Genomic DNA, 12,228 nt, shown 5'->3' on the forward strand with positions numbered 1-12,228 from the left:
AGGAAAGCAGGGAATTTGAAGGAGGTGGGCTTGGGTGAATTATCGGGGTAGAAAAGATCGAGGATTTGGATGGGGGATGGTGGTGGTGGTGAACAGCTGTTTTGAAGGCCTGGAGGGAAGAATGGGAATGAATAGAGTGAGGGAGTTTATTCCAAAGGCGGGAAAAAAGAGGAATGAAAGAGTGAAGGTGAGCAGCGATTCGTGATTTTGGTAGTTTTACCAGAAGGGGGTTGTTGGCGGACCTTGAGCGCCCTGCGGAAATGTGGTGGGGACAAATCGCAGAGAGAGCAGGGGGGGTGAGGCTGGAGAGGAGACGGTAGAAGACAGAAAGACCACCGACCAACCTGTGGTGATTGAGTGAGAGGCCCAAAGACTCAACCTCATTACGGGAGATACCAATGATCCGAAATGCCTTGGTTTCTACAGCGTGAAGCCGAGAAGGGTGGGTGAAAAGAAAGGTGGGTAGAAAGAAAGGTGGAAAGATTTTCAATGGTTATCAGAAAAATGTTCTTTTTTCATTTGGGTTCCGCTTTAAAGGTGTATATCCATGTCAAGAAAGCTAATCGTGCCATTTTTCCAAGACTTTAAAAGCTGATATTCGAAATCAGATTCCATATTTGTCAAAATAAATAATTATGTCGAAATCGAGAGTGAAATCGGAAATTTTTGGGGAAAACGATTTTTTTTTTCTAACCCGATATTGTTACGGATTTGGAAACCTTGTGCACACAAACAGCCAGAGTCCCCATAGTTCAGTTATTTCGATAAGGCCAAAAAAAAAAAATGTTGCATTGGCGTAACGGGTCACTGAAAAATAGGGTAGGTCGGTCGGGATTTTTTTTTTTTTTTTTTTTTTCCTAATAAATCCCTCCCAAAATCTCCCCCAGCTCGAGTACCACCCTTTTTGTCGGCGGGTTCTGTCCGAAACACTTCCGGGTTTTTGCGATCGCGATCGCAATCAACAAGATACTTGAAAACGATAGCAAAACAACAAAAATAGCAATAAAATAGGGTCGGCAAAATTTTTCGATAGCAAAAAAACAAAAAAAAAAAAACGTAGGGTCGGCGGAATTTTTAGGGTCGGCGGAATTTTTAGGGTCGGGCGGGTTACGCCAATGCAACATCTTTTTTTTTTTGGCCTAAGTATGTGTACAGTTAGAATCCATCCCCTATGTCTAATGGGAATTTTGTGTGTGCGCTGTGAGTTATTTTATAGTTAGGGTATTTAAATCTCCAGATCCCCTCCACTTGTGGCCACAGTGTCTTTCAGCATTTGTGCCCTCGCCTCGCGGCTGTAGCATATGAAGCGAGGTCCTCGCGTGCTTAATTCGACTTCCTCAAATTGGTCTGCATTCCAACACCATGAGGCAAAATCGTTATTTCTCAAGCAAGAGGGGTACAGACACGTGTAGAGGGGGCGGGGTTTTCCTGGCCCGGCCATAACCCCGCCCAGAAAGGGTGGATCCATGGAGGTCCCTGTCCAATCAGGGCGATCAGCGCGTCAGCTCCACCAAGGCCCCAACCCGCTCAAAGCAGTCGATTAAGGACGACGCGACCCTCAGTGTGTGCGTGTGTGGAGAGTTTTTGGGCTCGTTTGAGTTCGGAGAGTTCAGAGTTCAGAAAGTTATTGCGTGTCCTTGGGAGTTCTTGAGAGTTCTTTGAAGTTCTTTGGAGAGAGCAGTTCTTGGAAGGCAGTTTGGGTGCACTGTCGTCATTGCTGGAGCTCTCAAGCCTGGAGTCTCCGCTGGCCTGCTGCAAGGAGCGACCCTGGATCCGCTATCCACCATCCAAGCACCCACGGATCACGGGTCCCACATGTGCAGTCGCAAGCCAAGCCGCCCGAACTCGGTCAGGTACCCCGACAGAACTCTGACCCCCAGCTCGACTATCCCCTTTGCTGCGAGGGTCGAATAAAGACCAATTGGGTCCTTTTTCTTTTGGGTGTGTGTCTGTATGTGGCGCCATCCTATAAGTAAAACTGTTTAAGTATTTATGATCATTGTAAATATTTACTTGCATATAGTCATGAATAAGTCGACACTTCGTCCCTTTATTTTATTCCTGTAAATAAAATAATTGTTTAAATGTTCCAGTTCGTTTCTGTCCTTTCTTTAGTTGACCCAGCATGGTTCAGACTTGAGAATTAGTGAGGCCGATTGGGCCGGTAAATTGTTCATTTGGACTGATGGATCTTGGTAATCCCCGCTCGGTTTACACCAGGATCGGGCTCGGTAAACGGTCCGTTCCGCCCGAGGTCCGTTAAGGGTGTGGTTTTCTCCAGTAGTTGGACGACGTGGGTATTTAGGTATATTGAAATTGGGCAATTAACCCTACCCCACGCCGTCAAAATATTGCCGACCACGTTCCGCTTAGGGACCCGTGAACTGTCGGACTTATCCGAGAGTCACGACCTAAATTCTGGGTGTTTGGTGGGAGACGACTCGACTGCTCCACCTCGTAGTCGTTTATCGCCACCAAACCCCGGCCCACAACAATATAACTAAATAATAGGCTCCATGGGATGTGGGGTAAAATGGCTCCAAACAGAAGTGTTTTATTAACAAAAATCATGATTTGTTAGAAATGGGAAGAGAAGAGACGTGGGAAGAGAAATCAAGTTTTCTCTTCAGTGTGAAAAAAACCCAAAATTGACGACTAAAAGCATCATCAAGTGTTGAAAGATTGCAGCACATCGGCGTCACAGGCGCTCTTAGGCCGAAGTCACATTTGGCACGGCGGCCGTAGGGTACGGCAGAGGGTGGAGTCATCAACAAAGAGATAAAGATTATTTTCCAGAGTCAGGGAGATCATTGATGAAAACCAGAAAAGCACAGGGCCAGACCACTGTTTTGAGGAACTCCAGCCTGGACAGGAAGAGGAAATGAAAGAATACCATAAAGGGCCACGCGTTGACTGCGATAGGAGAGGAAGTCTGCGAGTCATGAGTGGAAATTGCCTTGAACACCATAGGAAGAGAAGTTGGTGAGCAGGGCAGGGTGCCAGACCATATCGAAAACTCGCGATATGTCTCGGGAGATGGTTATGATCTCACGTCTGGCATTGAGTCCCTCCATCCATTGTTGGGAGAGCAGAAGCAGCATATCCAGGGTAGAGTGACCTGCTCTGAAACCAAATTGATGATTGGAAATCAAGCCATTGGGGAAAAGGAAGGATTTAATGTCAGAAGCGATGATGGATTGCATAACCTTGCTGATGATTGGGAGAAGGCCGATTGGTCTGAAGTTGCAGGGATCTGTTTTTGCACCTTTTTATGTAGAGCGGTAGTGTTTGCTGATTTCCAAGCAGAAGGCAGATGACCTTGAGCAAATGAGAGGGGGAATAGAACAGAGAGAGGGTGAGCAAGAGCAACAGCGCAGGTTTTTAGGACACGTGGGTTAATGCCGTCTGGACCGGTTACAGAATCATTCGAGGTTTGACAGCAAACTGTTCACCTTGGCGGGAGAAAAGGACACAGAGTCCAGAGTCTTCTTAGGTATGTCTGTGTCAGCTTTGCACATCTGGATTTTGGGATTTTCTCTCATTCTTCCTTGCAGATTTGTTTAAGCTCTGCCAAGTTGGATGGGGAGCATCAATGAACAGCAACCTTCAAGTCTCTCCACAGATTCTCAATGTGATTCAAGTATGGGCTTTAGTTGAGCGAATCAAGAACTTTCATGTTCTTGTTCTAAAGCTATTCCAGTGTTGCTTTGGCTGTATGCTTGGGTTCATTGTCCTGTTGGAACGTAAATCTTCACCACAGTGTAAGGTCTTTTTGCATTCTGAAGCAGGTTCTCCTCAAGGGTTTGCTGTATTTGGCTTCATTCATTGTTCCCGCTATCCATGCAAGTCTCCCAGTTTCTGCTGCTGAGAATCATCCCCATAGCATGATGCTGCTACCAACATGCTTCACGGTAAGGATGGTGTTCGATGGGTGATGAACTTTACTCGGTTTCTGCCAGACGCACTTTGTATTCCGGACAAAGATCAATATTCGTCTTATTAGACCACAGAATCTTTGTCTCATGCTCTCAGAGTCTTTCGCGAGCATTTCGCAAACTCCAGGCGTGCTGTCATGTGCCTTTTTCTCAGATGTGGGTTATGTCTGGCCTTTCTCCAATAAAGCATGGATTTGTGAAGTGCTGCAGAGATTGTTGTCCTTCCAGCAGTTCTCCCATCTCAGCCAAGGAACTCTAGTTCTGTCAGAGTGGTCATTGGTTCTTGGTCACCTCCCTAACCAAGGTCCTTCTTGCCTGGTTGCTCAGTTTGGTCGGACGGCCAGCTCAAGGAAGAGTCTGGGTAGTTCCATATTCTTTCCACTTCCTAATGATGGAGCTCACTGTGCTCTTAGGAACTTTCACCAATCTATAAATTGTTTTATACCCTTCCCCAGATCTGTGCCTCCTCACAATTCTATCACTGAGTTCTACGGCCAGTTCCTTGGACTTCATTGTGGAGTTTCTGCTCTGACATGCACTGTCAACTGTGGGACCTTGTATAGAAAGATGTGTTTCTTTCGAAATCATATCCAATCAGTTGACTTGGCCACAAGTGGACTCCAATCAGATGCACCCCCTATAAAAGGTATTGAAGGGGGGTTTTGCCCCAAATATTGGTATTTTGTTTAAAAAAATCTTCTCAGAAACCGCCAGACAGATCCAGATCAAACTCGCCACGAGGCAACGGGACCACGTCTTAACTTTAAGTTGTGCTCCTCTTATTCGTATCTCCCCTGGAAAGGGTGCTACAGGCCCCATCCCCAAATTCCTCATTTTCACTAAAACATCTCCAGAACTACCTGAGCAAAACAGACCAAATTTGGTACAATGCATCAGGATAGTAAAGTCTCATGGGGTTGTGCTCCCCATCCGGATCGCCCATTTAAATGGGGGTGAAAGGGAGGGTTTGCCAAAAACATTGGTATTTCATTCAAAAATTCTCCTCAGAAACCAACAATGCATTCCATTCCATTGGGACCATACTCTGTGCAGAGCATTGGTGCTACCTAAGCAGTCTCCTGGCTATTGGGCACAATCCTGGACAGGTCGCCACTTCAACACAGGATACCAGAAAGTTGGTGCTCATTTTGCCAACCTTGGAAGGATGACAGGCAAAGTCAACCCCACCTGGTATTAATTCAACAGAAAAGTGAGATTTTAACTCAGGATCCTGGGATCCCAAACCCACCACCCTAACCATTAAGCCAACAACAGGCATAGAGTACTGTATAGAATTAATAAAACCATGAAACTTACTCTTTACATCTCCTGGTACCTGATTAGCCCGTCCCAGCGAAAGTCAAGTTGCCTCTCCAACTCGCTTGCTTGCAACTCGGTGAGATACGGCACACCGTCATATAGCCACTGGGAAAGGAAACAAAAATGTGAATGTGTTTAGACTTGTGAACCAACCACATAAAAATATAATGTATCCTTTAAAAAAAAAAAACAAGGATTATGTTTTTGGAAATTTTGCAGTTTCAAATTGGGGAAAGCGACTCATTTTCTGAAGATCGTCAGTAGTCATCATTAAGAATAACGTGAAGAATATATGACAAAATACTTGAAAAGGTTTCGAAATGAAGATCAAGAAATAATATTCTGCTCATGTAACATAAGTGGAGCCTGTGTAATACAGTACGACCTGGATAAAGGTCAACCTGCTTGCACGAACCCAAAAATGAGGATTGAATCACCATTCTTGGTCAGAGCACGTGGTCAAAACTACACCACTTCAAAATCGGCAAACTCGGTCTTCTGCTTCGGGTACTCGTTGAAGGATACACGTGAATTGGACAGTAGATCTTTTGAGGTAGATCGCTTTGAGTACAGATTGTTTTGTCACTATTTTACTGTTGCTTGGATCTGTCGCTCGTGTTGTCAGACGTGACTCCAGACTCGGACTCCAGCCAATTTTTGTCAGACAGAAATTTTCAGGACTTGGACTCGGACCCAGTTAGTGAGTGCTCGAGCCCGGCAAAATTTAGCGTATTTATTGCTCATTTCAAACCGAAGATTTGCTACATTATCATACTGAAATGAAGTTTATGCCACGAAGCTACAACACAGTACATACCGTATGTTTAAAGTCCACATGATGAGATGTCCCGTGAAACTGTTTATCCCACGAAACTGTGTTTATCCCATAAAGCTACAATGCACGTACAGAGAGCAGGTCATGTTCGCAGCATTGTGGAGGATATGTTTTTTGTGTATGCACAGTATTGTACTGTACGTACATCCAGCTGCTTAATGCATGGCTCGTAGAAGATATGTTTTGGAACTGTTATGGGAGCGACTTGTGAAAAAAAAGTTTAAAAAATTGTGTGAACAAACTTTAGTACATCACGGGTGATGCAGGTTGTGGTCAAGTTTCATCGGAATTACGTGTGTAGATTCTGAAAAGAAAGCAAATACCTATTACGGTGAGCAACCCCCATCATATACGCTGATTTTTTTAATGGTGTTAACAAACTTTGGTACATCACAGGTGATGAAGTTTGTGGTCAAGTTTTATCAAAATAATGTACGTAGTTTCAGAGAAGAAGTTGCAAGTGATTATGGATGGACAGAAGGGCCATCCCATAATCTAACTGAAACTACATTCCAAGTGAGATGAAACATGCTCTTCTTCTTCTCACTACCTATGCATGCCATAATGTCTCTTCTCCTCACCAACCTATGCCCAATCTTATAATCACAAAATTATTTGCCATGTCCTCTTTTCCTTTAAACTCCCCAAACACTTCTTGCACTCTCCCTGCTCAATAGGAGAGCCACATCACATCACCCAACTAGCACGTCCAGTCCTTGATGATTGTACTCATCAAATAACCTTCGGTCAAGATTCTGGACATCATTTTGCTGAATTGGATTAACAGAACGGTGATTAGACCAGTGGTGGTGACTAACTCAAAAATAAAATTATGTCCCTGCTCACCAGGTTCATACTCCCCTCCCTCCACTGTTCTCCTGTGTGTGCTCCCCCATTTCTAACTCTTCTGTCCACCAACATCAGAGTTCTGCAATCCAACTTCACAGATCTGTCCATTGAGGCTACTGCAGATAATCAAGATATTATAATCTCACGGAAACATTTCTTTCACAGGATGTCTCAAACTCATCTGTGCATCTCCCTGGTTATGGTCGCCTCCACTTTGACAGTCCTGATTCCCACATTGGTGGTGGGGTCGCTGTGTATGTTCATTTCTCCCTTTTGCACAAGCAATGGTACTCACTGGTCACCCCCAAACCTATGGTGTACATTTTGCGTTGTGTGCCTCTCCACAACGATGTATTGTTTTTGTGTGGTTTGCAGTCCACACAACTCTGATGACTCCATATACAAGTGTCTCTCTGGAAACATTGACACTGTTCACCCATGTTCGCTCTTCCTCATCTGTGGAGAATTTAACTGCCAGAAAGCCAGCTGGCTTGGTTGCCAGGCAGCAAAATCATCATGTGAAACAACTCCACTTAATCAGCGAGTTTCTTTTGCAACACAAATATCCTCAAAGGACAACCATTCATGACTGAACCTTGTGATGTCAATCTTTTTCCTGCTTTGGCTCATTGCTCTTCTGACCACGTGTTGGTCAAAGTGGAAGTCTCTTCAGCAGTAATTAGAGAACCTCAAATGTGCAGACATGTATGGCAATTTGCAAAAACAGATTGGTCTGGCCTAAAATTTGATCTCTGCCACCAAGATTGGTACATCACTTCTGATCCTAACATTGATTACTCCTGCTATTTGTTCTCCAATGGACTAATTTTTCTCCCTCACAAGTTTATCCCATCCCTCATTCAACTTTTCTGTCCATTATCATGACCATAGTACATTGATGAGTGTGGTGAGGCCCTTGGAAGAAAATGCTTGTATTCTCCCCCCCGGAAGCCAAACACAACTGATGGCAACACGTACTTTCTCAACAATCACCTTCAAGAAGTCCAGTCCCTCAAACCTTTAGGCCTCACCATGAGCCATGATCTTTCTTGGGCAAACCGCATATCCATGTCGGTCTCAAAATGCAGTCACTGACTGGGGATCCTCGGTCGTGCAAAGTCTTTCTTTGGCACATCTGAACTTTTATCTACCAACAAGACCTTCATCCGCAGCTTGATGGAGTACTGCTCTCCTCTCTGGGCTGGACTTCTCAGCTTTATACCATGGAAATCCAAGGCCTTCAAGATCATTGGAATCCCTGTGATAAAGCCAAGTCTCTGGGCCGATCACTTTCACATTGCAGAAAAGTCAGTGGTCTCTGTCTTCTACCGCCTCCCTTCTGGTCTTGCACCTACTGCTCTTTCCATGCTCTGCAACCCCCCCCCCCACACCACCCCCCCCCAAACCTACCGAGCCAAGTTTTGGCAGGGTGCACACAGTCCACCCCCTTATGGTGAAACTCCCAAAATCCAGAAGCACTGCTCACCTCCACTCATTCATTTTTGGTTCCCAAACTGTGGAATCAACTTTTTCAGTCTCATCAATCTCATTCTTTGCTCTGAAGTAAGTCTTCAACACAGCTGGTTACCACAATTTCAGATCGTCCCCAATCCAATACCATGACCATTTCCACCCCCGTTATTCCATCCCAAGCACAACTCTTCGAAGTTTCTATTTTTTCATTCCTGAGAGTTTGCTTCGACTGCATATCCATCTTGCTCGCCCTCATTCTTCCCCACATCCCTTATTTCTTTCTCCAAGTCGACCTATATTTTGTCTCTAAACACTGCTGTTGGAGTGTACACCTCCAATCCCCACCTATTTCTACCATTACATTTTTTTTTTCGTTGCATACATTGTCGAGGCTCGAATAAGAGCCAACACACAATGCACAGCAAGTGGGGCATGAGACAAAAGGGGGAGGTAGAGGGAAGGACAAAACAGTGGGGAACAGAGACATTAGGAGATCTGTGGAAGGGAGAGGGATGGGGTGGGGAACACGGGGTACACAAGATGGACATGACGGAATTTCAGGAAGGAAAGCGGGGAATTTTAAGGGGATGGGTTTGGGGTGGATTAACGGGGGTAGAAAAGATCAAAGTGATCGAAGTTTTGGATGGGCGAAGATAAGAGGTGGTGGTGAACTGCTGTTTTGAAGGCCTGGAGGGAAGAATGGAATTGAAGAGTGTATGGGAGTATATTTCAAAGTCAGGGATAAAGAGGAATGAAAGAGTGAAGGTGAGCATTGATTCATGATTTTGGCAGTTTTATCAGAAGGGGGTTTTTGGTGGACCTTGAGCACACTGTAGAAATATAGTGGGGACATATCGCAGACAGAGCGTCGGGGGGGGGGGGGGCGAGACCGGAGAGGAGACGGTAGAAGACAGAAAGACCACCGACCTGCCTGCGGTGAGAGAGAGAGAGGCCCAAAGACTCAGCCTCATTGTGGGAGATATCAATGATCCTAAATGCCTTGGTTTCCACAGCGTGAAGCCGAGAAAGATGGGAGGCAAGAGCACCAGCCCAGAAGGGAGAGCAGTACTCCATCAGGCTGCGGAAGAAAGCTTTGTATGTGGTCAGGAGCTCAGGTGGGCCGAGGAAGGACTTTGCACGAAGGAGGATTCCCAGTCGGCGACTGGCTTTCGAGGCCATGTTGGAAATGTGGCTTTCCCAGGAAAGATCATGGCAGATAGTGAGACCCAGAAGTTTGAATAAAAGGACTTCTTCCAGAGAATTGTTGAGAAAGTGGATGGTGGGAGGGGGGGGTCCAAACGGTCCTTTCGGAGAGACATATTGAGAGTGTGAGATTTGTCAGGATTGAAAGACATGTTCCACGTGTTGCACCAGTTTATGATTTTATCCAGATCTGCAGAGAGTGAAGAAGTTGTGGCTTGCCGGTCTGAGGGATGACAGATGGTACGACAGAGGGTACAGTCATCAGCAAAGAGGTAAAGTGGATTTTCCAGTCGGAGAGATCAATGATGAAAACCAGAAAAAAGAACAGGGCCCAAAACACTGCCTTGAAGAACTCCAGCCTGGACAGGAAGAGGGGATGAGAGAATTCCATTTAGGGCCCAACATTGGCTGCGACACGAGAGGAAGTCTGCGAGCCGTGAGTGGAGATAGCATTGGATACCATAGGAAGAGAGTGTGGAGAGCAGCGCATGGTGCCAGTCCGTGTCAAAAGCATGCGATATGTCTAGGGATAAGGCTCTGATTTCATGTCTGGCATTGATAACCTCCATCCATTGTTGGGAGAGCAGAAGCAGCATATCCAGGGTAGAGTGACCTGGTCTGAAACCAAATTGATGACCGGAAATCAAGCCATTGGAGGGAGGATTTAATGTCTGAAGTGATGTTGGATTCTATAACCTTGCTGATGATTGGAAGAAGGCCGATTGGTCTGCAGTTGCAGGGATCTGTTCGTTCAACTTTTTTACGCAGGGCGGTAACGTTTGCCGATTTCCAAGCAGAAGGCAGATGCCCTTGAGCAAATAAGAGGGTGAATCGAACAGAGATAGGGTGAGCAAGAGCAGAGGAGCAGGTTTTTAGGACACGTGGGCTGATGCCGTCTGGACCGGTTGCAGAATCTGAGTTGAGGTTTGACAGCAAACTCTCCACTCTGTCAGAAGAAAAGGACACAGAGTCCAGGGACAGTTGAGGGGAACTGGGTAAAGTGGGTACAGAAAGCGATGGGTTTCGGATACAAGATTTCGATGCAAATGCTGAGTTTAGGTGTTCAGAATTTTCACGTGCGGTATCAGTAGTGTGGCCATTTGAGGTAAGGGAGGGGATGGAGGGGGAGCATACACCAGCAACAGATTTGATTAGTCACCACCAGGATTTGGAGGACAGAGAGAGATTTGAGAGTTCACACTTGAGATTAGAAAGATGTTTTCTGGCTCTCCTGAGGGTAGCAACACACTTATTCTGAGCTTTATGGAAGGAACTGAGATTACCTTCACTTGGGTTTGCTTTCCATGAGGCAAAGACAACTTGTTTCAGGAAAACTGCCTCACCACAACCTTCAATGTACCATGGGCGGGAGGAATGGTCGGACAACTGAAGACGAGAGGGGATAAATCTGTGCATGAGGGAGAGAAAGGGCAAGTTTCTTTGAAAGAATTCCCAGGATGAGGCGATGTTGGAGAAAGTAGCGATGAGAGACCAGTCTAGAAGTTTGATGGCTGCTTGGAGACCCTACCAGTCAGCCTGAGTATAATGTCAGACTCGACAGCGCTGAGGTGGTTCTCTAATAACAGCCAGAGATGTTTACTTTGACAAGCACGTGGTCAGAAGAACCGATTGGAGCGCAGGAAGAACAGCAGATATTTTCAGGGAATTTGTCAAAATCAGATCCAGAAGAGATGGAGTACCGTTGGTTGAGATCCGGGTCGGGAAATTGACTGATTGAGTCCCAATGAGTCACAGAAGACTTTTCCTGAAGTGCCATGGTTTACCGATCCAAATTCACCATACACCACCACGATTTTACTTCAACCTTTCCTTTTTCGTATCTTATGCAATCCTTATTAAAATAATAATAATAATAATAAATAAATTCACTTCTATCGATACACCTCCCGGAACCACGTGATCTGTTTCCACCCCCTGCGTTTACCAAATCAAATTCACCATTCACCTCACGATCTTTTCTTCAACCTTTCCTTCACCCAATCTTATGCAATCTCAATCAAAAAATAATAATAAAAACGATCTCTTATACTGCTTCATCTTCCTCTTTCACACATGTGGTTCTCGTTACTGCATCATAATTAACAACTCTTTTTCTATTTCAACAGACTGCTCTCAATTCGAACTTTCCTTCATACCTTGTCAAAAAAATCCATCTGTTAGAACATTTCTTCTCTTCATTCTCTTAATTTGCCTTCATTGCATCCTCAAGAAATGTCTTTAGTCGCATTTCTGAACTAAAAATAAAAAAACAGTATGCAATGCATGTTTGCTTTCCTTCAGTCATTTTTTTTCTAACTTCAGTGCCAATTCACCCCTCTCACCCCTCCCTCTAAAAGCAACCATCACACTCTTTCCCCTCCAAGCTTCCCTCTCATGTTTCTCAAAAACTCCCCCCTCACCTTTCTCCCTCAACTTTCCCCACTCACCCTTCTCCCACCATTCTTCCCTCTCACTCACCCTTCTCAAAGTTGCCCCCCCACCTCTCATCCACAAAGCTGCCTCCTTCCCCTGCCCTCTCTCCTCCATCTCATCACTCGACCTCCTCTAATCCTCAACTGCCTTTTGCCCCCTCCCCTCTTATTACTCCCCACT

General features: G+C 45.4%; 1 protein-coding gene across 3 annotated transcripts in view; it reads right to left on the minus strand.

The window, feature by feature from the left end:
- Nucleotides 1-12,228, minus strand: part of PNLDC1 (PARN like ribonuclease domain containing exonuclease 1) — a 116,009-nt gene that overhangs the window by 60,900 nt on the left and 42,881 nt on the right. For all 3 annotated transcript variants that reach the window (XM_085883402.1, XM_085883401.1, XM_085883403.1), the window contains one exon: nucleotides 5,272-5,360. In XM_085883402.1, the coding sequence (XP_085739528.1) occupies nucleotides 5,272-5,360 (89 nt within the window). The remainder of the gene's footprint in view (nucleotides 1-5,271; nucleotides 5,361-12,228) is intronic.

The sequence above is a fragment of the Eptatretus burgeri genome, chromosome 5 (genome assembly GCF_056783735.1).
Source record: "Eptatretus burgeri isolate ZD-2024b chromosome 5, Ebu_testis_v1, whole genome shotgun sequence".
NCBI classification, from domain to species: Eukaryota; Metazoa; Chordata; class Myxini; order Myxiniformes; family Myxinidae; genus Eptatretus; species Eptatretus burgeri.